The 27,130-nt window shown below is 37.7% G+C and overlaps 1 protein-coding gene across 3 annotated transcripts in view; it reads left to right on the top strand.

Annotated features, from left to right (window-relative positions):
• The window catches only part of PSME4 (proteasome activator subunit 4), a 105,081-nt gene that overhangs the window by 65,109 nt on the left and 12,842 nt on the right, over positions 1 to 27,130 (top strand). For 2 of the 3 annotated variants that reach the window (XR_005365982.1, XM_038551258.1), the window contains exons 27-41: positions 1,063 to 1,194; positions 4,283 to 4,492; positions 6,620 to 6,756; positions 7,881 to 7,934; positions 8,227 to 8,356; positions 9,026 to 9,107; positions 10,755 to 10,908; positions 11,447 to 11,516; positions 12,596 to 12,721; positions 13,228 to 13,380; positions 15,208 to 15,312; positions 15,793 to 15,884; positions 16,602 to 16,733; positions 17,095 to 17,303; positions 19,178 to 19,263. Coding sequence is in view for 2 of the 3 variants with exons in the window: in XM_038551258.1 (XP_038407186.1) it covers positions 1,063 to 1,194; positions 4,283 to 4,492; positions 6,620 to 6,756; positions 7,881 to 7,934; positions 8,227 to 8,356; positions 9,026 to 9,107; positions 10,755 to 10,908; positions 11,447 to 11,516; positions 12,596 to 12,721; positions 13,228 to 13,380; positions 15,208 to 15,312; positions 15,793 to 15,884; positions 16,602 to 16,733; positions 17,095 to 17,303; positions 19,178 to 19,263 (1,872 nt within the window). In the remaining variant the exon portion in view is untranslated. The remainder of the gene's footprint in view (positions 1 to 1,062; positions 1,195 to 4,282; positions 4,493 to 6,619; positions 6,757 to 7,880; positions 7,935 to 8,226; positions 8,357 to 9,025; positions 9,108 to 10,754; positions 10,909 to 11,446; positions 11,517 to 12,595; positions 12,722 to 13,227; positions 13,381 to 15,207; positions 15,313 to 15,792; positions 15,885 to 16,601; positions 16,734 to 17,094; positions 17,304 to 19,177; positions 19,264 to 27,130) is intronic. The other variant, XM_038551259.1, reaches the window with a different exon arrangement.

Below are 27,130 nucleotides of genomic sequence, written 5' to 3'. Positions count from 1 at the left end.
AGTAGTCTTTTAAAAATAATGTTCCATTTTACTGTTTGTTATTGCTTCTCAAAATTTTCTTTTTATGTAAAGTTGATAGTGCTAGTGTAATATTACTGCCACTTAATCAAATCATGTTGTGATTGGCAGTCTGTGAAGACTATATAATTCCCCCTAGATGTTCTGCTTGGGTTTCAGCAACATACTACCATATGAATTATGGGGTTCGTCCTTTAAGGTGACATAGGACCAAGATATGACCTTAAGCACAGAGAACTGGAAAAGCAAAATTCATAAGTAACTAATTACTCTGTCTTTATAAAATAAGGTAAGTTAGGACACTAGTCTCTAACTCAAAAGATTTCATCTAAAGAGTTTGAAATATATAGTGTCACTTTTACTATAGTTGATTATTATTCATTACTATTTAGGTCATGGGTTCTAATCCTATACTGAGTCTTTTGTTTCAATTCAAAACATATGGGCTCTACTTAACAGTTTGCATCGAAAAGGTGAAGTTGTTCTGTGATTTATTTTATTTATTTTTTAGAGATTTATTTGAGAGAGAGAGAATGAGCTGGGAGAGGGGCAGAGGGAGAGGAAGAAGCAGACTCCCCACTGAGCAGGAAGCCTGATATGGGGCTTGATCCCAGGATCCTGGGATCATGACCCAAGCTGAAGGCAGCTGTTTAACTAACTGAGCCACCCAGGCACCCCTGTTCTAAGAGGAAATTAACTTTTTTTTTTTTTTTTTTTTTGAAATTAACTCTTCTCATCAAAAGTAACTCAGAATAGAAAGTTAAATTGTCTGCTGATTATGTTACAAATGCATATCAGTTCGATTCAGTTTCTCCCTTATCAAAAATATTTAAATCTATGTAACTTAAACCATAGATGTGGTTGGTGGTAATGTGCTTTCCTTTTGGTAAAAAGATAATCACTTGTTTTTGTTAAGGTATATACTTCAGTGTATTTTTCGGTTACAATAATATTTATCATTTTGTTTTTGGTAATTCCTTAAAAATCTTTTTGTAGTTTTTCTCTATAATTTAATAAAAAGTCCTCTGTTAATACTTGTTTCAGGTCAGAAATAAGGCTCAGCAAACATTTTTTGCTGCCTTGGGTGCGTATAACTTCTGTTGCAGAGATATCATTCCTTTGGTTTTGGAGTTCTTACGGCCTGATAGACAGGATGTCACACAACAGCAGTTCAAGGTATAGGGTTCTTTGTTTTATTTTATTATGAAAATTTTCAGGTACACAGAAAGTTGAAAGAATTTGTACAGCAAACATCCATATGTTTTTGTATTTAATATTTTGCTATATTTGCATATATTTATCCAAGTCCACCTAATTTTTTTATATATTTCAAAGTAAGTTGAAGACATCAGTACCTTTCACCTCTAAACATATAGTGGGGGTTTTTTCTCCCTAATTTTTTACTTACCTGTGTTTATAATTGGTATTATAAGAAATGTACGTTGAAACAGTGGATAAATAGCCTGCCTGACCCATAGGAGAGGAAGGTGAAAGAGCAAAAGGTTTAGAGTAGTGTGAACAGCATGTTGAAAAGCCTGAGATAGGAAGAAACATAGTAAGTTTGAGCAACTGAGTGTAAGCCTGTGTGAGTAGAACAGAGAAGGAAGGAAATGACACAAGATAAGGAAAATAGTTTATCTCACAGGAGTACAGTAGTAGAATATAGGTGAAACATAATGCTCATGCTACGAGAAAGAAGTGGGTTGACTGAAAGTGATTTAGGAGGGAGAATTGATAAGACGTGGTTGAATATGAAGGGACTGTAAAAAGGAGGTATCAGAATTTTATTTTTAAAGATTTTATTTATTTATTCATGATAGAGAGAGAGAGGCAGAGACACAGGCAGAGGGAGAAACAGGCTCCATGCCAGGAGGCTGATGCGGGACTAGATCCCGGGACTCCAGGATCATGCCCTGGGCCAAAGGCAGGCACCAAACCACTGAGCCACCCAGGGATCCCCAGGTATCAGAATTATTAAGGTTCTAGATTGTACAAATGGTTATTGAGTGCATCAGACAGGGAGAGGACAAGGAGCATAGATGATAAATTAGTCTGTTTGGACAAGATATATTTGAAGTATTTCCTCTAAACTAAGAGGCAGTGTCAGGTAATTAGACATCATTCCACCAAACATAACATTTCAGTGTGTTTTGATGATAATTGAAATCTTTGGCCACAGGTAAGAAAGCATAGGAGGAATGAGAAGAGAAAGAGGGCCAGGAAGGCAGGTGTTGAGAAAACTCCATTAGGACCCCCATGAAGAAGTAACTGAGAAGAGAAAGATCAGAAATATACCAAGATAGGAGTTACAGAAGCCAAAGAGAGATCTTTCCCTGTGAGAAGAGAGACTTGTTAGCAGTATCATTTGCTTTCTGGGTAGAGTTAACATGACAACTAAACCTATTCTTGAAGTTGGCTTTTAAGACAAGTCAACCAACCAAAGCTTGGGCTCAGTTACTTTCTTTAGTAAGTAAAGTTGCATTTGGAACACAGCCATGTCCATTTCTTTATATATTATGTCTGTGACTACTTTCATACTATAAGAGCATAGGTAAGTAGTTACAACAGAGACCATATGACCAACTATTTACTATTTGACCCTTTATAGAAAAAATTTGCTGACCTCCAGTGTAGATATATAATTTAAGAGTGTTGTGGAATGTCTAACTCTTGGGGTGGTATATATATTTATTTTTTTTAAATAAATTTATTTTTTATTGGTGTTCAATTTACCAACATACAGAATAACACCCAGTGCTCATCCCGTCCTGTGCCCCCTCCCCCCAGCGCCCGTCACCCATTCACCCCCACCCCCCGCCCTCCTCCCCTTCTACCACCCCTAGTTCGTTTCCCAGAGTTAGGAGTCTTTTTTTTTTTTTTTTTAATTTTTATTTATTTATGATAGTCACACAGAGAGAGAGAGAGAGAGAGAGGCAGAGACACAGGCAGAGGGAGAAGCAGGCTCCATGCACCGGGAGCCCGACGTGGGATTCGATCCCGGGTCTCCAGGATCGCGCCCTGGGCCAAAGGCAGGCGCCAAACCGCTGCGCCACCCAGGGATCCCGAGTTAGGAGTCTTTATGTTCTGTCTCCCTTTCTGATATTTCCCACACATTTCTTCTCCCTTCCCTTATATTCCCTTTCACTATTATTTATATTCCCCAAATGAATGAGAACATATAATGTTTGTCCTTCTCCAATTGACTTACTTCACTCAGCATAATACCCTCCAGTTCCATCCACGTTGAAGCAAATGGTGGGTATTTGTCGTTTCTAATGGCTGAGGAATATTCCATTGTATACATAAACCACATCTTCTTTATCCATCTTTTGATGGACACCGAGGCTCCTTCCACAGTTTGGCTATGGTGGATGTTGCTGCTATAAACATCGGGGTGCAGGTGTCCCGGCGTTTCATTGCATCTGTATCTTTGGGGTAAATCCCCAGCAGTGCAATTGCTGGGTCGTAGAGCAGGTCTATTTTTAACTCTTTGAGGAACCTCCACACAGTTTTCCAGAGTGGCTGCACCAGTTCACATTCCCACCAACGGTGTAAGAGGGTTCTTAGGGTGGTTTATTGCTGATTGTATCGGGAGCAGTTTAAATGGATAGAATCGGATAGGTCAAGTAAGATCAAATTTGAAAAACATCTATTAGGTCAGTAAAAAAAGTTACCAGTGACCTTATGAGAATGTGTGAAAAGGAATATAGAGTATACAGTGGGTAATAAAGCCAGATCAGAATTGAGTTACAGTGAATGTTTAGAAAATAACATAATATCTCTTTTCATTAAAATAGAGTATTATTCTGACTAATTGAGCTTTTATGAGTAAAAAGCACACAGTATAATTAAGTAATCTAGTTTTAATATACTTAAGAAAATATGCAGTCAGATTTTGGAAATTATCCCAAACATGCCCTAAAATGTTAAGAGTGGCAAATGTTTATGGCCTCTGTGATACTAGAAAAGAATTGGAAAGGAAGTTATATCCTTTAAAACAATGACCTTACATTTCTGTATTATCTTATTAATAGCTGTTCTTTGAGCTAACCTTTTATTAGATGACTGAGGTAAAATATTACTGGATGACAACTGTCGGGTTTAAGTTTCTAAAAGTAACATGTTAAATGTATGAATGTGAATCTATTTTACTAACCAGTATCAAGCACTTAAATAATCAGTGTTTAGTAAATCTACAAATATGTAAATGAATTGGCGACAACTAAATAATGCCTCTTATTCCCTATATTATTTTTTCCTGCAGGGTGCCTTGTATTGTCTCCTTGGAAATCACAGTGGTGTATGTTTGGCAAACCTTCACGATTGGGACTGTATTGTACAGACTTGGCCAGCAATTGTTTCTTCTGGACTTAGCAAAGCCATGTCCCTGGAAAAGCCATCAATAGTGAGACTGTTTGATGATCTTGCAGAAAAGATTCATCGGCAATATGAAACAATTGGCTTGGATTTCGCAGTGAGCAAAACCATTTTTTTTTAATTCAAATTTTAGTGGATATTAACATTTACATTGGTTCTTATTTGTACTTTAGTGCAATCACTGAATTTGGAACATGGCCAGGAAAGAGCTGGGTTGTTTTCTACCAAGAAGCAACAAAGGGTTATTACGATGTTGCATTTACCATTATCCTCTATATATCCATGGCCTCATTTTTCGAAGAGTATTTTAGGAGGTCACTCTTTTTTTTTTTTTTTTTTTTAAGATTTTATTTATTTAGGGATCCCTGGGTGGCGCAGCGGTTTGGCGCCTGCCTTTGGCCCAGGGCGCGATCCTGGAGACCCGGGATCGAATCCCACGTCGGGCTCCCGGTGCATGGAGCCTGCTTCTCCCTCTGCCTGTGTCTATGCCTCTCTCGCTCTCTCTGTGTGACTATCATAAATAAAAATTAAAAAAAAAAAAAAAAGATTTTATTTATTTATTCATGAGAGACAGAGAGAGAGAGACAGAGACACAGGCAGAGGGAGAAGCAGGCTCCACACAGAGAGCCAACGTGGGACTCGATCCCAGGTCTCCAGGATCACGCCCTGGGCCAAAGGTGGCGCTAAACCGCTGAGCCACCCAGACTGCCTCAGGAGGTCACTCTTAATAGCTGAAGTCACAAAAGTTTGATCATCAGGTTCATAACTTATAGTGATAAAAATTAAAATTGGATGAGTTGACAAAAGGAAGGTAAAAAATACAAATTTCAGTGCTGCTCACACAGATATAGCAAGTGAATGTGTACACACCTATGATAACTGAGGTGGATAAAAGTGATGTGAGTACAAGTGAATTGTCCTCTTCTCTAAAGTAATTATGTTTGACATCCATCCTTTGGTTCCAAAACCACTGCTCCAAACTTACTCTTTTTCTTTTTTTTTTTTTTTAAAGATTTTTAAAAATTTTATTTGTTTATTTTTATTTATTTATTTATTTATTTTTTTATTTTTTATTGGTGTTCAATTTACTAACATACAGAATAACCCCCAGTGCCTGTCACCCATTCACTCCCACCCCCCGCCCTCCTCCCCTTCCAACACCCCTAGTTCGTTTCCCAGAGTTAGCAGTCTTTACGTTCTGTCTCCCTTTCTGATATTTCCCACACATTTCTTCCCCCTTCCCTTATATTCCCTTTCACTATTATTTATATTCCCCAAATGAATGAGAACATATAATGTTTGTCCTTCTCCGACTGGCTTACTTCACTCAGCATAATACCCTCTGTTAAATATGTTCTTGCTATCTAAAACTGTCATTAGATCATACTTTTTTTTTAAAAAAAAAAAAAGATATTTATTTTTAAGTAATCTCTGCACCCAGCATGGGGCTGGAACTCACAACCCTGAGATCAAAAGTCATATGTGCTTCCTACTGAGCCAGCCAGGCACCCCAGATTATGCTTTTATTTTTTTTTTTTTAAGATTTTATTTATTTATTCATGAGAGGCAGAGACCTAGGCAGTGGCAGAAGCAGGCTTCCCTGCAAGAAGCCTAATACGGGACTCAATCCCAGGATCCCGGGATCATGACCTGAGCCAAAAGCCGAAGCTCAACCAGGTGTCCCTTTATACTTTCTTTAAAAATGTTTTTTTTGAGGGGAGCCTGGCTGGCTCAGTCAGAAGAGCATGTGACTCTTGATCTTGGGGTTTTTGAGTTCCAGCCTCACGTTGGGTGCAGAGATTACTTAAAAAAATTTTTTTTAATCTTTTTTAAATAAAGATTTTTAACGTAGTATGTAATTCACATGACAAAAAGTTCACCTTTACATAGCACAGTAGTATATTGTATATTCACAATAGTATATTCCCAGGGTTCTGCAACTATCACTAGTCTAATTTCAGAACATTTCATCATTCAGAAAGAAAGTCTGTACCCAGGAACAGTCACTCCCATTCTCCTAGCATCCCTAGCCCCTGGAGATCACGAATCAACTTTCCTAATCTGTGAATTTGCCTGGTAGGGACATTTCGTATAAATGAAATCACACAGTAGGTTGTCTCTTGTATCTGGCTGCTCTCAGCATAACATTGTCAAGATTCCTCTATGTTCTGGCATGTGTCAGTATTTCATTTTGTGCCCTCGCTTTTCTTTTTTTTTTTTTAAGATTCCAAAGTCCTGTGTTGAAATAGCAGAATTACTTCAACAATCAAAAAACCCCTCCTCCAACCAGACAATGCTTAGTTCAGAAGAAATTAAAGAAGGACTTAAACGCCAACAAGAAAAGAATGCTGATGCCCTAAGGTAATTATGAATGCCTACTTCTCAACATAGATAGCATGGGTAGGAGGTTTTGAACATCTGAAATATAGATGTGCTATAAATACCTCATGAAATTTACACATCGACTCTGGAAAAATACAAAATGTTAGGAGATAATATTATGAAGGCCCCAGATAGTTACTTTTAGCTGTAGAAGTGGAAAACTATCTTAAAACAGTCTTAAAAAACTGGTTTTAGGGGTGCCTGAGTGGCTTAGTCAGTTAAGCATTTGTCTTCGGCTCAAGTTATGATCTCAGAGTCCTGAGATTGAGCCCCACATTGGGCTCCCTGCTCAGCCAGGAGTCTATTTTCCCTTTCCCTCTGTCCTTACCCCCATCTTGTGCTCTCTCACTCTCTCTCTCTTTCTCAAATAAGTAAATAAAATCTTAAAAAAAAAAATAAAAACCAAAACCTGGTTTTAGATTTTTGGAACCCAGGCAATTCAATGATAACACTCAGGCAGATGCCTTGCCGGCTTGATTTTGTCTTTGCCTCATGAATATGCTTATTTTTTTTCCTAACATGTCTGTAGAAGTAATAAACTATTACACGATAGCCTACCTCACCTATACCTGGAATGCCATATAGGTAGACCACTTCTAACTACTTGATTACTACTCAGAGATCTATTTTTGAATATCTGCTTGGGAAGAGTTGAGGTGCTCAGTGTACTTAGCAATTTTTTTTTAAGATTTTTTATTTATGTATTCATAAGAGACACAGAGAGAGAGAGAGAGAAAGGTAGAGACACAGGCAGAGGGAAAAGCAGGCTCCATGCAGGGAGCCCGATGTGGGACTTGATCCTAGGACTCAAGGATCACGCCCTGGGCCAAAGGCAGGCTCTAAACTGCTGAGCCACCTAGGCGTCCCTGTACTTAGCATCTTTGTTTTCTCTCTGCCCTTCATGTTCTTTTCCCCACTGTCTCTCTTCATCCACCTGCTTTCACTCCGGCTTGGTTCTCACCAGGCCTTTTATAGTCTTGTGATGACACATAAGAAGAAGGTGAATTTGGCTAGAAGTTGAATTTAGGTTACATCATTTGGTGTTTATCTTACTACTGTATTGAAACAATAACTCACCTAAAGGTTTTTGTTTCTTTTTTAAGGAACTACGAAAATTTGGTAAACACTTTATTAGATGGTGTGGAGCAGAGAAATCTGTAAGTGCAATTTTTTTTTAATTCTTGCGGGTTTTATCTTAAATACTATATATAGGAGGTTTCTATCCTGAAACCCATGAATGACTGTGTCTCAAAAAATTATAATCTGATTCATGAATTTAGAAGAATAAGAAGAGGTAAACTTTGGGGCTGATGATAGGAGTGGCGTTCATCAGTATACCTGTATTAATCTTAGGAAACTTAAAACTATGATGTTTCATATACAGTTTTCTTCTTAATGTGGTTTTATGAGTGATATGTTTTGTGATTTTTTTCCCCCTCCCCTTTATAGGCCTTGGAAATTTGAACATATAGGCATTGGGCTTCTGTCTCTACTTTTGAGAGATGACCGAGTGTTACCTCTTCGTGCCATACGTTTTTTTGTTGAGAATCTCAACCATGATGCAATTGTAGTTCGAAAGGTAGATACTTGATTGAAGCTATAGTCTTGGGTTTGAGAATTTTTACCACACCTGAAGCCTTTAAAGTCTTCACAGGATGCACTTAATAAATGCCTTGAGGTGTATTGGTTTGGAATTTATCAGTTGATTCAGAGATGGTAATTCATCCAGCAAATACATGAGGACATGTTCAGACACTGTGCATTTCAATAATACAGCAGGGTACAAGTTTATAGATTCATGGGAAATGCTGACTTTGAAAAATTAACGACAGGTATGAAGTGTTAAAGGAAGGGAAAGATATCTGAGTATACAACTTTCTGGTTTTATTCACAAAGTATTAAGGTAGAGTGCAAGATGGAGCTGACCTAACCTGGTGCATTAGAGAAAGACCTTTCAGAAGAAATTTCTAGGCTGAGATTTGAAGAATGAGCAGATACTGGCTTAACAAAGAAGGGATTAAGGTTTACTAAGCAAAACTAGCTTGGATGAAAATAAGAACTTCAAGTGTGATTCATTCCAAGTCAGACTTAGCACTCATATGGCTGTGCCACCAGATGTCAACAGGTGAGGTATTTATCTGATTTTGAAAGAAGCAGAATGCAGCTTCTGCTTTGCTCAAGGCAGGCAACCAACCATTCAAGAAATTTAAAAATGTTGACACATGAACCTTACCTGTTTCTTTTCTAGATGGCAATTTCAGCTGTGGCTGGTATTCTTAAGCAGCTCAAAAGAACCCACAAAAAGCTGACCATCAACCCCTATGAAATGAGTAAGTACTACCAAATGTAATTACATGCCTCTCAGTCAAACTTGGAAAGTTTCTTTGAAATGTATAAATTATAGTTCTTGAGCTCAAATATTTTTCTTGACAAAGTATAGAAGTATAGGAAGATCTCAGCACACAAAGTATGAATATTATAAGGGGAAAATGGTTGACTTAGTGAAAACTAGTGATTAAAAGTATTTATAAAAATAGATGGACTCTTGAGGCACTTGACTGGCTCAGTAAGAACATGTGACTCTTGTTCTTGGGGTCGTGAGTTCGAACCCCACAATGGTTGTAGAGATTACTAAAAAATATAAATAAACTTGAAAAAATATAGGGACGCTGTCTTCATAATACATGTACCTTTTGCACACTCTCCACAAATATCTACTTATTTATCTCACCAACCAAGCAATTATATTAGTTATTTATCAAACTGTGTTCAGAGATTTAAATAAAAATAAAAAGTCCATTATCATTAATACATCAATATGTGAAGTGTTTCTGGATGTAGGTTTAGAGGCAACGTTAATTTTCTTCTTTATGCCTTACTGTGTTATCAGATTTTTTTGAATAGTAATCTAATCAGATTGGTGATCAGAAAAAAACAGTGAACTAACTTGATTGGGGGGGGTATATCATTTTTATTCCGCTCACTACTACATTTTTAAATCTCTGATAACTTCTGTGATGTTCAAACAGCTGTCTTCAGTCTGCCCCCTCCCCACGTTTGGGAGGGGACTATAGCTATGCAGCACCATTTCTATTGGGAACACTATGAAATGGAATTAAATTAACTAAATGTGGGAAAGAGTTTCATTATGCTGTCTACTACTACTTTTGTTTGTTAGGTTTTTTAGAAGGTGAGAGGAAGAGGGAGAAGAATCTTAAGCAGGCTCCATGCCTAGTACAGAGCCTGATGTGGGGCTCAGTCTCACAACCTGAGATCATGACCTGAGGCAAAATTAAGAGTTGGATGCTTAACTGACTGAGCCACCCAGGTGCTCCTAATCCTGCTTTATCATCACTTGAAAGACATATTTGTAGGTCTCATATTAAAGGGAATATATAATGGTTCCTAAAAACACAAATATGTAGAGAGAATGTCAAAGTACACATGGTAAAATGTTAAAATTTGGGGCATCTGGGTGAAGAATATATGGGAGTTCTTTGAGCTCCTTAAGCCTGAAATTAATTCAAATCTAAACAGTTTTAACAAGGGACGCCTGGGTAGCTCAGCAATTGAGTGTCTGTCTTTGGCTCAGGGTATGATCCCAGGGTTCCAGGATCGAGTCCCACATCGGGCTCCCTGTGAGGAGCCTGCTTCTCCCTCTGCCTGTGTCTCTGCCTCTCTCTGTCTCTCATGAATGGATAAATAAAATCTTTAAAAACAAAAAAAGTTTTAACAAAATTAATCCTTTTAATTTTGGTGAAAGGAATGAAGTATGGATCATACTTGATTTTTTTTTTCACCCCAAATAATTAGCCCATTAGTGGATAATGCCTCATATATATGTGATCTTGCCTTGAGCAAATTTTTATGATCTTGTTATGAAGACAAGGTCACACCAGTACTGTTGATCAAGAGTTGACAGTAATTATTGCATGGATATTTTAAAATTTACCAAATGTAATTGTTTTTTCCTTAAGGCGGATATTCTAAACCTACCCAAATTCTTGCTGGTGATAGGCCTGATAATCATTGGTTGCATTATGATAGCAAAAGTATACCAAGAACCAAAAAAGAATGGGAGTCAAGCTGCTTTGTGGAGAAAACTCACTGGGGATACTATACCTGGCCGCAGTAAGTTGCCTTGCACCTCATTATTAAACAGCTTATCTTGGATATAGTTTTATCATTTTGGATTTCTGGAGAGGTTCAGAGGCACTTTTGAAGCAGGTGTGGAGGTCCTCTGCCACCAAAAACACATAATCTCTAGCTTTTTTCTTCTTCCTTCTTTTTCTTTTGCTCCTGCCAGTGCTGTGCCCGGGTCTTGCCTCGTTCTTTGTCTTTCCACTGACACTCTTAGACTTCCTGTTTTGATCTTTATATATCTAAAGACTCAATAGCTGCGCTGCATTATATTCTTACATATCAATACTACGTACGCATAAACCAACCCAGAGAAATACTTACTATCTCTTACAGTTGAGACCAGTGGCATACATCGGTAGCACACAGTGACCTGAGAGATTTTTAAGGCCACAATTGTTAGAGATGTACTCATATCCCCAAACTTATTAGCCTGATTAGAGTTTTTAAAAGTGTCTTCTAATGCTTTCTCTCCATGAAGCTCTGTTTTTTTCTATATGTATTACAAATACAAACTCTTACTTTGTAGGAATATGGTTATTTATGCTGGAGTGGAAGAGCAGCCTAAGCTTGGCAGAAGCAGGGAGGATTTGACAGAGGTAAGTAAGCATTCTATTCTCACTATGTGTAAGCACTCACCTTGGTTCACCTGCATCTTACTCTTGGCCTCTAATTTTTTTCAAATGGAGTTTGTGGGATTTTTTTCCCCAGTCAGTGTATTTCAGGATAGCACTGGGTAAATACTGGTAAATGTGTACTCACTTACTCCACCCCCTTGTATCCCCCATCCCCCACCCCACTGCATTCTGTTAGGGCCAGTTGGCACAAGTCTTCATATTTAAGATTACTCATGTTACTACCTCACTTTACTTGGGTACTGCTTTATATAGTTCTCTGCATGTTTCTTGTGTCTGTCCTATGTGGTAACAAGCTTCTTGAAGGCAGAGATAAAGACTGGCTTTTAGGTGGGTTTTGTCATTTGCTGTTGTTTGCTTTTAGTTTTTTATTGCATATAAATGATGAGTACTCAGTGAATAGTTGTTTATAGATTTAAGTTGAAACTCCTTAGTTTTCAATAAGGTTTATTTCTTTACCATTTTGGAAGTTAGGGACTTTTAGTGACTTTCTCACTTAAGTTAATGATGTAGCTTTTTATTTTTTATTTATTTATGCGTAAATGTATTTTTAAGTAAGCTCTATGCTGTATGTGGGGCTCAAACTCATGACCCTGAGATGATAAGTCAAATGCTGTACTGACTGAGCCAGCCAGGCACCAACTCTTTATTTTCTAATTCAACAGTTTACCTTTTAATTTCTGATGTTTTATAAATAAGGAAATAATTTGTTGGCATTTACAGTTTAGAGGATTTTCCTAAATTATACACCAGATGGCACAATAGGACTGTCTTCAAGCAGAACTTGGTAGATTTTAATTCAGTTTGAGAAATGGAATTCAAACTTGAAGATCTGAAGGAAAACTTTCGACTATAATGGATTTAACATTTTTAGGAGATACTATTTTGGTTGTAAAAAGCCTCTGAGAAGTAAAAATGCTTTAAAACAAAAGTAACAGCCCAGTGTTAATAATCAAAACTTCACAGTTGAATTTTGATGTTTCAGAATCACGTTCTAAAATAGATCTTAAACCCTGAATGTTGTTTTTTCTTTAACTTTATAGGCTGAACAGATTATATTTGATCATTTTTCTGATCCTAAATTTGTTGAACAGTTAATTACTTTTCTATCTTTAGAAGACAGAAAAGGAAAAGATAAGTTTAATCCTCGCCGTTTTTGCCTCTTTAAGGTAAATATGTTATTTAATATCCCTCTTCATATAGCTTACTGACTGGTTAGTTTGTTGGCTCATAAGTTTTAAAGTCAAAGTTTGAGTTTGGTCATCTGTTTTCATCTACAGTGGTTCTAGAAATGATGCTAATCAAATTGATCTTAGTTTAAGGTCTAGGAGTTTTGAGAAAAAGAAGCTTTTTAGTATGTGTATCTCTAATATCTGTAATTAACAGCATAAGAAAAAAAATTCAGCAAGACTATACATTGAGTGTTTTGAGGTATGTGTGATATTTTTAAAGTCAGAAGGATTATTTTGATTCCATTCATTGTATTTTACTGTGATCTGTAAATAACAGTATTTTTATTTTAACTTACAGACCTTGTTAAAGCATTTCTAAAGGGTAGAACACTTGGGGTTTTGTAAGCACAGTAGTGATGTAGTAAATAAACACAAGCATTCTTAGGATTATAATGGAGATGATAGTCATTTGGGAACTGAAAAACTTTCTTTTTTTTTAATAGGGCATTTTCAGAAATTTTGATGATGCGTTTCTGCCGGTTCTGAGGCCCCATTTAGAACGTTTGGTTGCAGATTCACATGAAAGCACCCAGCGCTGTGTTGCAGAAATTATAGCTGGTTTAATCAGAGGTTCTAAGCATTGGACATTTGAAAAGGTGATGTATTTGTACAGCATGTTCCCTGTTAAAGCTATAATATCCTTGGGGCAGCCCGTGTGGCTCACTCAGCGGTTTAGCGCAGCCTTCAGCCCAGGGCGTGATCCTGGAGACCTGGGATCGAGTCCCACGTCGCCCTGCATGGAGCCTGCTTCTCCCTCTGCCTGTGTCTCTGCCTCTCTCTCTCTCTCTCTCTCTGTGTCTCTCATGAATAAATAAAATCTTTTTTTTTTTTTAAAGCTATAATATCCATTTTTGTAGCAGTTCCCAACACAGCAAATATTAATACTTAAAACATGAAATGTTCAAATTCCATATTGCTTTTGAGTATAGGTCACAAATCAGTGGTCTACGGGCAACATTCAGTATCTTTTAAATTTTGTAATTATTTACCAGCATTAGGGGAAGAACCCTAAAAAAAGATTTCAGTTTCTCTTGATCAGTGAAGAAATCCTGGAACTGGTCCTGCATTATTGCGCATTAACAGTTGGCTAGTGTGTTGTGTATGGGCTTCTCCCTTCATGAGGCACACTCTCTAGCTTCTCATTAAATCCTTTCTCTTAGCCTCCTTGCTCATCTACATTACTCATTTGGTCTCATAGACAGTTTGACATCCTTTTTTTTAGTATCCCTCTTAATTGCAAGATTTCATTTTACACACTTGCCCTAAGGTTAGTTTCTTAGCACAATGCACTAGATTGACAATAACTAGACTGAAAATATCCAGAATGCCAAAATGCAAGGTAGGCCACCATATCCTCAGAGAAAAGATGCAGACACTGGTTTTAGCAGACTTTATTACACATAAGTTTTGGACTGTGAACACTTTTTAATATATTAATTTAGTTATACATGTTCAAGTAGCTTATTAGATAAAAGTATTTGTTGATTTATAATATTGCCTTTTTGTTGCTCACATAACATGAAACAGTTTTGTTTAAATATGTCACACATTTCTTTGTCATTCTTTGTCATTTTTTAGTTACCTCTTTTCCAGAACACCCCTCCTTTTTTGATAAGTTGTTTAAGATACAGCTTTTCTGCTCTCCTCCCCTACCCCCTCCTTTCCCTCCTTCCCTTCCTCCTCCTCCTCAACACCTGATGCTTCCACTGGAAATTTTATCCCAAGCCTCCCTCCCCATCTGTCCTGTATAGGTCCTTTTGACTAAAGTGCAGTCCATGGATCTGCAGCATGGGTATCACTTGGGAGCTTGTTAGAAAAATAGGATCTCAGGTCCCACCTTGATCTAATGAATCAGTCTGCATTTTATCAAGATCTCAAGGTGATTTGTATTCTCAATAAACTGTGAGAAGCATCTATACACATATATTCGCAATCTCTGTGTAACTGAACACTTTTTAAAGACTATTTATAGTAATCCCAAGCTTGGAATTTGAAGATTATACTTTAGGCTAATACTAAATTGTATTAAAAAGTCCTTGCTTCCCTGTATTAGGACTTAATCAAGTGACCCCAATAAGCATGTGAAACTTAGAAAAATAATTGAGGTTTTGTTTCACTCCAGTGTACTTTGTTACTCAGAATTTTTGAAAGGAAAATTTTCAGTAGAGATTTTGTAATGAACCATATAAGGCATGCATCTCCTCTCTTTTTTTTTTTTTTTTTTAAAGATTTCGTTTTTATACGTGGATATTTATGATGATAAAATGGTGAAGCTACTTTCCTGGATTATTTGGGTGTTCTAAGAAATAATTTAAATAAGTATCAGGTCATGTGTTTGTATGTGTGTATTTCCAGGGAAAGATAGTTGAAGAAAAATGTTCTGAGTATTACTAACTTTTTCCCATATATTTTGTTTTGAGTAGGTAGAGAAGCTTTGGGAGCTTCTTTGCCCTCTGCTTAGAACAGCATTATCCAACATTACAGTAGAAACTTATAACGACTGGGGAACGTGTATAGCAACATCCTGTGTAAGTTCTGCTTCTTTTTGTGTTTAACTGATCTATTTAAACTGTTTTATACCCTTTCTCAAAACTTGGGAAATCTCATTATACCTCTTGAGTCTTGAAATTTTCTTCATTGTTTTTTCATCTTCTGTAATTAAAGATGGTTCTCTTTAAGCTTTCAAATAAGCCTTGAGTGGAAACTCTTAAGTGATTATTACATCTTCTCTGTTATCGTAATGCATTCTTAGATGAAATGGCAAATCATATCACATATCTGGAAATGCAACTTACATATACTAAAAGCCAGATGATACAAGTTTTTAGGTGTTATTTTCCACGCTAAATATGTCCATAGCATGAACTATTTTTGGATTTGACTAACCTATGGGTTTTACTTTTTCTTGCCTTATATTTATTTATAATATTTCTAAAATAACAGGATGTAGTTTATATACAGAATTCTAGGGTCCCTGTTTTAATTGCTATTTTATATTTTCACCACAGGAAAGCAGAGATCCCCGGAAACTTCATTGGCTTTTTGAGCTGCTGTTAGAGTCACCATTGAGTGGTGAAGGAGGATCCTTTGTAGATGCATGGTAAATAAAAAGAAAACTTAGAAGGTTAACAAAAGATTTTTCAACAAAAGATAACTGCTTTGCTTTTGATGTATAAATGGAAGTGAACTGTGTACTCCTAAAGGCTTGATAATGTAACTATTTTCTTCTGAGAGTCGAGTGAACCAATTCGGTACAATTTATGATGCTAAGTAGAGTTATTTCTCAGTTGGAAAGAAGTAGAAATAGAGACCAATGTTATTTAGATTCAGCCCTCTCTGCTGTTGGGACAGCTTTTTTATCCTGTGACAATACTAACTTCCTCATCACATCATCTCATTTGTCCCTTATTAAGAAAAAACAGAGTAATCCTTCAAAGGAAAAATATTCTTGGTGGGATAGAAGGAGTTAGAAAAAATTGGTAAGCTAGAGAAGGAAATCTAGGTAATCCTTAAAACAAGAAGAATAGGCTATTAGTATTAATTAGTGGGGAAAGTTCTGATTAAAAATCAATGACTGTTCTCAAGTCAGTATTGCTCTTGATTGTATGCTAGTGGAGAGAAAATGAGAATAAAGCAAAAATGATGCAGTAAAAATAAAGTAATCTTCATTAACGTACTGTTTTGAATTGTTGGTTTTATTATGTATTAGGTGAGAAAATATAACAATTTTAAGTAGACTATAGATTCCATGAGTCTGTACTGTCATATGTAAAGCAGGGAAGGGCTCTAACACAACTCTACTGTGCTTTAATTCTAGTCGACTCTATGTACTACAAGGTGGCCTTGCCCAGCAAGAGTGGAGAGTGCCTGAGCTCTTGCACAGACTACTGAAGTACTTGGAACCCAAACTCACCCAGGTTTACAAAAATGTCAGGGAAAGAATAGGGAGGTGGGTATTCTTTTCTCTATGGTATGGTACACTTCTTGAGTTCTTTTTTTATTAAGCTTTAATATCTAATAGTACATACCGGTTATTTTAGTATTGAGTTTTGTGGGTCCTCCTCTTCAAATTTTGTTTTATATTGTGTTTGGGACACAAGAGGCTGTGGTGTGAAAGAAGACATCAGTAAGCTCATAAGCCAGAGGGGATTATTCGACTGGTTCTCAGTGCCTCCAAATTACACACACAGCACAAGAGACCCTCCCTAGGAGTCATCGTTCAAATATTTACTTTGCTTGGATCATCGCTTTTAAACCTTAGTTTTATTGATAACATGGGATCTCTTCTCACTATATATTTCATTTTGCAGTGTGCTGACCTACATATTTATGATCGATGTTTCTTTGCCAAACACTGCGCCAACAGCATCCCCACGGGTCCCTGAGTTTACTGCTCGAATTCTAGAGAAATTGAAGCCCCTCATGGATGTAGATGAAGAAATTCAGAACCATGTTATGGAAGAAAATGGAATTGGTGAAGAAGATGAGCGAACTCAGGGCATTAAACTCTTAAAAACTAGTGAGTGTCTAAAATTAATAGAAACTCGCTTGAAAATAGACATTTATTACCAGGGGAAAACAAAACAAAAACAGACATTTGTGTAGATTATCCTTTTGGGGCTGTTAGGATTTCCTATTTTTTTGTTGTGGTAAAACATATATAATACAAACTTTACAGTTGGGTGGCATCAAATACGTTCACATTATTGTACAACTATTGCCGTCTTCCATCTCCAGCACTCTTCATCTTATAAAAGTGAAGCTCTGCACCCATTTATCTGTAAATACCCTTTCCCACCCTTCCCACCCCAGCAGCCACCATTTTTTGTCTCTGAATCTGCCTGTTCAGGTGCTTCATATAAGTGGAACCCTACAATATTTATTCTTTTATGTCAGGCTTTTAAATTCTGCATAGTGTTTTCAGTATCTATCCATTTATCTGTTAATGGACATTTAAGTTGTTTATGCCTCTTGGCTGTGATTTTTGCTGTGAGCAGTGATATAGACGTATCTGTTTTGAGTCCCTGTTTTCAATTCTTTGGGGTATTGGAAATAGACTCGCTGGACAGATGGTAATGCTGTTTAACTTTTTTAAGAGCCACCAAGTTGTTTCCCTCAGTGGTTGGTTGCACTCTTTTACCTTCCAACCAGCATTGCAAGAGGGTTACAGTTTTTTTCAGACTTATGCCAATACTTGTTTTCTGTTTTTATGACTTACAACTATCCAAATGCATATGAATGAGATACCCTGTGGTTTGGATTTGCGTTTCCCTAATGATTACTGGTTAAGCATCTTTTCATTGTTTACTTGCCCTTTTTTTTTTCAGTCTTTTTGAGAGAATTGTCTACACATTCTTTGCCAATTTTTGAATTAGGTTGTTAATGTTGTTGAGTTATAGTTCTTTACATATTCTGGATATCACCCCCTTATCTGATAAATGATTTGCAAATATTTTCTCACTCAGTGGGTTGTCTTTTCACTGTCTTGGTGTAGTATCCTTTGATGCACAAAAGTTTTTAATTTGGATGAAGTCAAATTTATTTTTTCTTTTGTTAACTTTGCTTCTGGTGTTATATCCAGGAAATCATTGCCAAATCCAGTGTCACGAAATTTTTCCCTTAAATTTTTTTCTAAGAGTTTTATACTTTTAGTTCTTAAGTTTAGATCTTTAATCCATTCTGCATTATTTTTTTTATATAATGTAGGATAAGGGTCAGCTTCATTCTTTTGCACAAGGATGTTCAGTTTCTTAGCACCATTTGTTGAAAAGACTCTCATTTCTTCATTGAATGTTTTTGGTGCTCTTCCTAAAATTACTTGGCCATGTGTATGAGGGTTTACTTCTGGACTCTCTAGTTTATTCCATTGATATGTATGTTTATCCTTATGTCGGTGCTGCACTATCTCGATTACTGTGGTTTCTAGTAAGTTTTGAAATCGGTGAGTCCCTCAGCTTTGGTTTTTTTTTTTTTTTTTTTTTTAAATTGTCTTGGTTATTGGGGTGTCCTGTTTCTGTATTTAAAATTTTTTCAAGCATTTGAAGTATAAGCAACTAAATTAGTTACATTTTTGCTATGTCAGGATTATTCCAGTTTCGTTTTAATTTGTAATTGGTGTTGGTATTTAATAGGCTATAAATTTATTGATACATTTTTTTGAGAATGACTTCAGTAACCTATCCTTTTTGACATCCTTTTTTCTGGTTCTTGTCATAATGCTCTTTAGTGTTAAATTTATGAAGGAACACAGATAATTTTTTTTTTCTCTTAACATTGAAGAGTTAATTACCAGAGTTATCAGAGTGGCTCTCTGAAACTAGCACTACAATATTTCTACTTCGTGGTCTCTAACTCTATAGCAGAGACTGATTCTGTATGTTTATTTTCAAATAGTATTGAAATGGCTGATGGCCAGTGCAGGAAGATCCTTCTCTACAGCAGTCACAGAACAACTTCAGCTTCTACCTTTGTTTTTTAAGGTAAGTTTATGGCTGAAATTAAGAATGCATCCCCCTGTGTTAACTAACTGAAATTTAAATAAAAACTTGGATAGAAAAAAAGAATGCATCCCCTTCTTTCCTTCCCCGGGATTTTATATTTATCAGCTGATAGTGGATAGTTTTTCAGACTGTGTATGGCTTAGTTGGATCCCTAAGTAGAATAGTCACAGGAAAATCATTAGGAGATAGCAGTTTAATATTTGTTGAAATAATCTTTTTAGTATTTTTTTTAAGATTTTTAAGTTTATTTATTCATAGAGACAGAGAGAGAGAGAGAGAGAGGCAGAGACACAGGCAGAGGAAGAAGCAGGCTCCATGCAGGGAGCCTGATGCGGGACTCGATCCCGGATCTCCAGGATCACACCCCCGGCTGCAGGCAGCGCCAAACCGCTGCGCCACCGGGGCTGCCCTAATCTTTTTAGTATTAAGTCAGACTAGGATCTTGACAGATACAGGAAAACTTTATAGACAGAACATTGTTACTTGATAAACAATTTCCAAGTTTAGGAGAATATTGACAGCTAAAAAATAAGCCACGGTGACATTTTCTGAATATAGCTATTTCTGATTTATTTTACTCAGCGTATAATAAACCTGAAGACTTACTGTATATTGTACTTATACATACAGTATTTGTATTAACTTTACAGTATTAAATGGGACTATAATTGCTTCAAACAAATACCTGTGGAAGTAACTTGTTTCTGGTGATCCTATGCAGACACTGAAGTTTAATTTGAATTGATGAAAGTGTAGCCTGAGGTGGTTCTGATTACTTATCGAGGCAGATGATGAAGCTAATAAAACTAAGGTCACAGATCAATATATTGGTTGCCACAGTTAGAGTTTGCAGTCATACTGTGATTAGGAAAACAGGCCAGGGATCCCTGGGTGGCGCAGCGGTTTGGCGCCTGCCTTTGGCCCAGGGCGCGATCCTGGAGACCCGGGATCGAATCCCACATCGGGCTCCCGGTGCATGGAGCCTGCTTCTCCCTCTGCCTGTGTCGCTGCCTCTCTCTCTCTCTCTCTCTGTGACTATCATGAATAAATAAATAAAATCTTTAAAAAAAAAAAAAAAAAGGAAAACAGGCTACTTTCATTGCACATTTGGAAGGCTTCGCACAAACCTCACCACTACTTGATAGTTATTGTTTGGTACAGTTATTATTTAAGAAGGAGCACCCTTGTTACTCTTACTCAGCAAATGGTATGTTAAACTTCACATTTGCCACAGCATACTTTGTCTTCAGGAAATCTGAAAAAGATAACTCTACTGGTAATTTTCAAAGGATTCACCACTAAAATACTTCTAAGAATGCTATGTAGGGCAGGATGCCTGGGTGGTTCAGCGGTTGAGCATCTGCCTTTGGCTCAGGTCATGATCCTGGGGTCCTGGGATCGAGTCTGGCATTGGGCTCCCTGCATGGAGCCTGCTTCTCCTTCTGCCTATGTCTCTGCCCCCCCCCCCTCTTTCTCTCTCTTTGTCTGTCTCTCATGCATAAATAAAATCTTTAAAAAAAAAAAAAAAGGAATGCTGTGTAGGGTCTGATACCCATGAGTACCTCTGAGATCTTTTGGGTTAAAAGAGTGGACAGTAGCTATTAGCGTATATAGAATCCTTGTTATTTGTAAGTCCTTGGTGTAGATAGGGTTTCTCTTGAGGGCAGTGGTGCTTAAACTTTTTTCCACTGACACATACGCAGTGGATACCAAACATAGACTGTATGTTCATAAATGGGTAATGTGCAGTGAATGTTGGGATAGTTAGAGTTCTACCCTGATTCTTTCACTCAAAATAAAAAAAGAAAAGAAAAAATCAGGGGTGCCTGACTGGCTCAATCAGAAGAATGTGCAACTCTTGATTTTGGGGTTGTGAGTTTGAGCCCCACGTTGGTTATAGAGATAGCTTAAAAATAAAATCTTTTTAAAAAATCATTCTCCCTCTCCCTCTGCTGCTCCCCCTGCTTGTGCTTGATGGTGTGCGTCCTCTCACAATCTCTCTCTCTCTCTCTCTGTCAAATCAATCAATCAATCTTCAAAAAGGGGTGGGGAGGGGATGCCTCAGTTAAGCATCTGCCTTTGGCTCAGGTCATGATCCCAGCGTTTGGGATGAAGCCCTGTGTCAGGCTTCCTGCTTGGTGGGGAGCCTGCTTTTCCCTCTCCCTCTGCTGCTCCCCCTGTTTATGCTTGTGCGCGTGCTCTCTCTCTCAAATAAATAAATAATCTTTAAAAAATAAATCAGAAAGATACATGAGAGTGAGGTTGGTAGAAGGATGTTTTGAATCCACATGAAATTTATTTTAAAAAATCATTAGAAAGCTGTATTGTGATTGCTTATGCCAGGCCTAACATTTTGCCTGGATGTACAGATACGGAGGTTGATACTCTGCTTTGGGCCATGATGGCAGAATGGAGTATGGGGTACAAAGTCACCATGGCACAGATAAACAGTTACTTTGCAGGCAGATCAGCTGTGTGGAGTGAGGATAAAGAAAATCTAAAAACAAGTTATTGCTTATTAAACTGTAGGAAGCAGAAATTCTGTTTTGGATATATTTACAGTGCTTTTTAGATTTTAAATAACTATTCTAGATCCTATCCCATAAAAACCAGTTTTATATCAATTTAAAAGAAACCCCACCTTGAAATCTATATCGGAGTGAGTTTTAGTTATTTACCTCTAGTCGAAGAGTCTCCATATTGCTGAAGGTCAAGGGAAGAATAGATAGAGACCTAGTTAAAAATCAATGTCTTGGGCAGCCCTGGTGGCGCAGCGGTTTAGCGCCGCCTACAGCCTGGGGTGTGATCCTGGAGACCCAGGATCGAATCCCACATCGGGCTTCCTGCATGGAGCCTGCTTCTCCCTGTGTCTCTGCCTCTCTCTTCGCTCTCTCTGAATGAATAAATAAATAAATCTTTAAAAAAAAATCAATGTCTTCAAATGTCTTCGTATATATAAACTGAGGAATAATACCAATATCCTCACAGTTGTAAGTATGAAATGAAATAATGCCTGTAAAGCAGAGAGCACAATGTAAAGTACTTGTATATGTTGTAATAATGGTATATTATTTTTGTTACTAGTTTTTAACTGTACTTAATTTGGAATAATGAGTTCAGATGCCTATGATCAGGGAGGAAGACAGGATGTGTTGTATCCTGTTTCAAACTTTGCTAAGTGCTCATCAGAACTCACCACTGTAGAATAATAGTTTTGTATGTGTTAAACTTAGAGAAAAATTTACAGATATTGTTATAACTGGTACAAAATTACATGCCATTGATGGTGTTTCTTCAGAAAAACTATTTTTCTCAATAATTGGAGGAGAGGAGGGGCACCTGAGTGGCTCAGTAGTTGAGTGTCTGCCTTTGATTCAGGTTGTGATCCTGGAGTCCTGGGATCAAGTCCCACATCGGGCTCCCTGCATGGAGCCTGCTTCTCCCTCTACTTCTGTCTCTGCCTCTGCCTTCTCTGTGTGTCTCTCATGAATAAATAGATAAAATCTTTTAAAAAAAATTTAGAGGAGAGGAAAACTGAAAAGTGTTCTTTTGCCAACTAAATTTTTGTGCAGATTAACACAGCAGGGCATCATTTTGTACAGGTTAACATAGTTTAATGTCTGCTAAATCTTATCTGTGATACACTAAAAATAATAAATTTGGGTGAAAACAAACCAAAAGAAAGATTAAGATCTCCTTTTTGTATATCACAGTATTAGTTAAGGATCTTCAGTTCTAGGCACTGAAAACCAAACATCTGCAACAGTGAAAGGAGGAAATTAGTTACTTACAAGTATCTAGGCAGTTCACTACCTGGGGACCTAAGTAACAGAAGCTAACAGCCTTATCAGATTCTGTCTCCTTGCATTTCTCTAAGATTTCAGATGTCCAGAAAAAGTCTTGTTGGCCAGACTTAGGTCTCTTACTACACTTTGGCTAAGCAATATGATCCCTTGGTTGACAGACCCACCAGAATGACAGAAAAGGAGGAGGATTTTTCCAAAAGTTAATCAAAATGTGATCAGCAGGAAGGATGGATATTTTTTTTTAATTTTTTAAGAGTATTTATTTATTTATTTGTAGAGATGCAGAGAGAGAGGCAGAGACACAGGCAGAGGGAGAAGCAGGCTCCATGCAGAGAGCCCGATGTGGGACTCGATCCAGGGTCTCCAGGGTCACACCCTGGGCTGCAGACGGTGCTAAACCACTGCGCCACCGGTGCTGAGAAGGATGGATATTAACAAAGAAATGCACATATTTTTGCTACAGACATTAAAACACCCTTCTTACTTCAAGTCTTAAGGAAAACCCAAATCACTGTATGTCAGTCTATCCTGTAGCATGGCCAGAAAGCAAAAGATAGGAATAGGCATACCTGAAGAAAGCCCCTAAATTTCATGGACATCGACTTTTCCCCCAAGCTGTTTATATTAAAATAAGAGTGGCAAAGGTACTACAAAGAGGTCTCATGAACCCTCCGCTCAATTTTCCCTAGTAGCTACATTTTCAAAACCAGAAAATTGAAATCTGTACAACATGCATATAATTCTGTGTCATGCTATCACACAGTAGATTCCTGTAACCAACCACCAACACAATCACAATACAGAAATAATCCCATCATCACAAAACTGACTCTGTGTGGCCTTATTATAGTCACACCTCCCTCCCTCTCCTTCACCACCACTATCCTCCGACAACCACTAATTTGTTCTCCATCTCTAGAACTGTCATTTCAAGAATGTCATATAAATGGAAATGGGAATAAGTGACCTTTTGTAATTGGCTTTTTTCACTCAGAATTCTTTTAAGTTGTCCCAAGTTGTTGTACATGAGACTTTTTTTTTTCTACTTTGATCTTTTTTTTTTTTTTTTCAATATTGGAAGGAAGATTACAGCATACATTTTTATGAAAAGGCTAGAATCCACCCCCTTCAGTGCCAATTGAACATTCCCAAATTTTAAGGTTGTCTGAATCTTAGTCTTTCTGTAACTATAAATATGGCAGTTGGATCATCATGACAGTGTACATATGTGTTCTTTTAAAAGTCATATCTGGAAAGAAAAATGATACTTTTAGGAAAATACTAAAGTTGAAAATGAAAAAGTGGAAGTGAGTAAGATTCAAATAAACTTACCTACAGAGCAGTTGCTGATCAAGAAATGTGTTTTTTTTTATTCTGATTTCCCTATTCTATTTAAAGATTCTTATTTATTTGAGGGAGAGAGAGAGAGAGATGATGTGTGCTTGGGCACATGTGTAGAGGGGAAGGAGCATAGGAGGAGGGAAAAGGACTAGCAGACTGGGTGCTGAGTGTGGAGCCCATGGTGAGGCTCAATCCCATGTGCCTGAGATCATGACCTGAGCCAAAATCAAGAGGCACCTGGGTGGCTCGGATGGTTAAGCATTTGCCTTCAGGTCAGGTCATGATATCCAAGTCCTGGGATCAAGCCCCACACTGGGCTCCCTGCTCAGCATTAGTCTACTTCTCCCTTTCCCTCTGCCTCTCCTGCTTGAGTGCACGCTCACTCTCTCTCAAATGAATAAATAAAAAATCTTTTAAAAAATCAGTCAAGAGTTTGACTTAACTGACTGACCACCCAGGTGCCCCAACATTCTGATCATTTAGAACTGAGATTTTAAGAGTGTCTGAACCCTAGATGGATGATGGGAACCAAGTGCATAGACCAGGCTTACAGGATGTCAAGTAGGAATTTTCTTTTGCGACTTAGCTACTGTTAAGACCCAAACTGAAGGGTCACCTGGATAGCTCAGTGGCTGAGTGTCTGCCTTTGGCTCAGGTTGTGATCCTGGGGTCATGGGATCGAGTCCCACATCAGGTTCCCCACAGAGAACCTGCTTCTCCCTCTGCCTATGTCTCTGCCTCTCTCTCTGTGTGTCTCATGAATAAATAAGTAAATAAATCTTTTGGGGTGGGGGGAAGGATCCAAACTGAAGATAAAAGGCGCAGTGTGTTCCATATTCTAAATTTATAAAGTAACCAGTAGTTGGGGTTAGCCACTGTCCTGTAGGACTCTCTCTGAAAGGCCCATAGTTAGAGGACTAGTTCAGTCACTCATTACATCTTCTCAAGGGAGGTTAGAAGTGGGGAAGACAGTCCCTGGGAAGTAGTGAATGTATTCTTTCTTTCAAGACTAGTATGTGAGGGAGGGGAGCTTAAGTAAATCTTTTGAAAAGTAGACATTTTGTCTCTGGATGTATGGCCTCCTTGGGTAGCAGATTTGCCAGTACACCTTACGTGCTACAGGAATATAAGTAGAGAACTGAGTGGAGATGAATGAGTGGAGTGCACCTAGGTGGAGAAGCTGAAGTAGAGGTGAAGTCCTCACTTGGCTGCAGGCGTTGATTCTGGGAGTTAGTTCTAAGAATATATGAGATTGGCAGCCCCAGTTGTCCCAGAATTGCAGTGTTAATAGGATTTTTCTCTCCACTGGTGCCCGTGGATCTTGGTTATGCCACTTTGAAGAATGAAGATATAGACCAGACAGTGGTGGGCAGCAAAGCAAGGTTTATTGAGATTAAGCGATAGTAAAATGCTAGTACAAAACTCCTGAAGAGGGAGGAGACCCAGAAGGGTTGCCCTCTGATGTTAGTTCTTGAGATGAACTAAGGACAAACTTAGAGGCTTTACTACAGAAAGGGTTTTTGTTCCACAAACAGTAATACTGTTAATAGATAAAATCACTACAAAGTAAAATACGAGACTTTGAGGTGCCTGGCTGGCTCAGGCAGAAGAGCATGCAACTCTTGATGTCATCAGGGTCGTGGGGTGTAGAGATGACTTAAATAAATAAGCAAAACCTTTAAAATCTGCATATAAAATTTTGATCTCATTGGCTTATAGAAGTAGCCTAGCCCAAACGAATTGTTATGCTGTGCTAGTAATTAGTAACGGCTAATTTGCTGCTTTGGAACATGATAGTCTTTAGTTTATGAAGTTTTATCTTTTGGATTTCGGGATTTTGGCTGGGTTTTTTTTTTTTTTTTTTTTTTTTTTTTTTTAAGATTTTATTTATTCATGAGAGACAGAAGCACAGGTAGAGGGAGAAGCAGGCTCCATGCAGGGAGCCTGACTCAGGACTCGATCCTGGGTCCCCAGGATCAGGCCCTGGGCTGAAGGTGGCCCTAAACCACTGAGCCACCAGGGCTGCCCTTTTGGCTGATTTTAGTAGGACGTTTTAACCTCCTAACATGAGAATACTATGCCCTAATTTCATTCACAAAACACACTTTTTTTCATGAATGGTAGGAAGACAGACTGCTGATTCACCAGGTGAGTGAGTCACCTTAAATTTTTCTGGTAGTAATTTTAGGCCTGCTCTAGCATATGAGTATCTTCTTTGTCATGCTACAGTTCAACTAACCAAGCTCTAAATCACCTAATTTTTATTGTGGGTAAGTTAAATGACAAAGGAAATCAATTCATGTACATTGCCTGCAGGTTTGGACCGTTGAGAATTTGTAATAATTTTTATCCTAGAAATCTGTTTGGTGTGTATCTTTTTATACATTCCTCTGTGAGCACAACTGTGCCATACACCAGGTTAGTGTATGTATGGGCTTGTTGTATGAAAAACGAGAACTATTTCATTCTGCAAATTGTTTTAGAGCCTGATACATAATGACCATTTTCTCACTTAACTGCCTCTTCCTCTTTAATGACTGTATTGTATTATCATGTATTTAATCCATTTTCTACTCCCAGCTTTTGACTGTTAAAAACAATGTTAACAATCTTTTACAAATATGTGTATATTTATAGAATAATTACTGTGTAAAAGATCTGCTCATATTTGTCATTTTAGTGGGCACTGCCCTCCAAAG

The sequence above is a fragment of the Canis lupus genome, chromosome 10, assembly GCF_011100685.1.
Source record: "Canis lupus familiaris isolate Mischka breed German Shepherd chromosome 10, alternate assembly UU_Cfam_GSD_1.0, whole genome shotgun sequence".
In the NCBI taxonomy this organism is placed as follows: domain Eukaryota; kingdom Metazoa; phylum Chordata; class Mammalia; order Carnivora; family Canidae; genus Canis; species Canis lupus.
The sequence above is the reverse complement of the archived record's forward strand: the minus strand, read 5'-3'. Positions and strand labels throughout refer to the sequence as shown.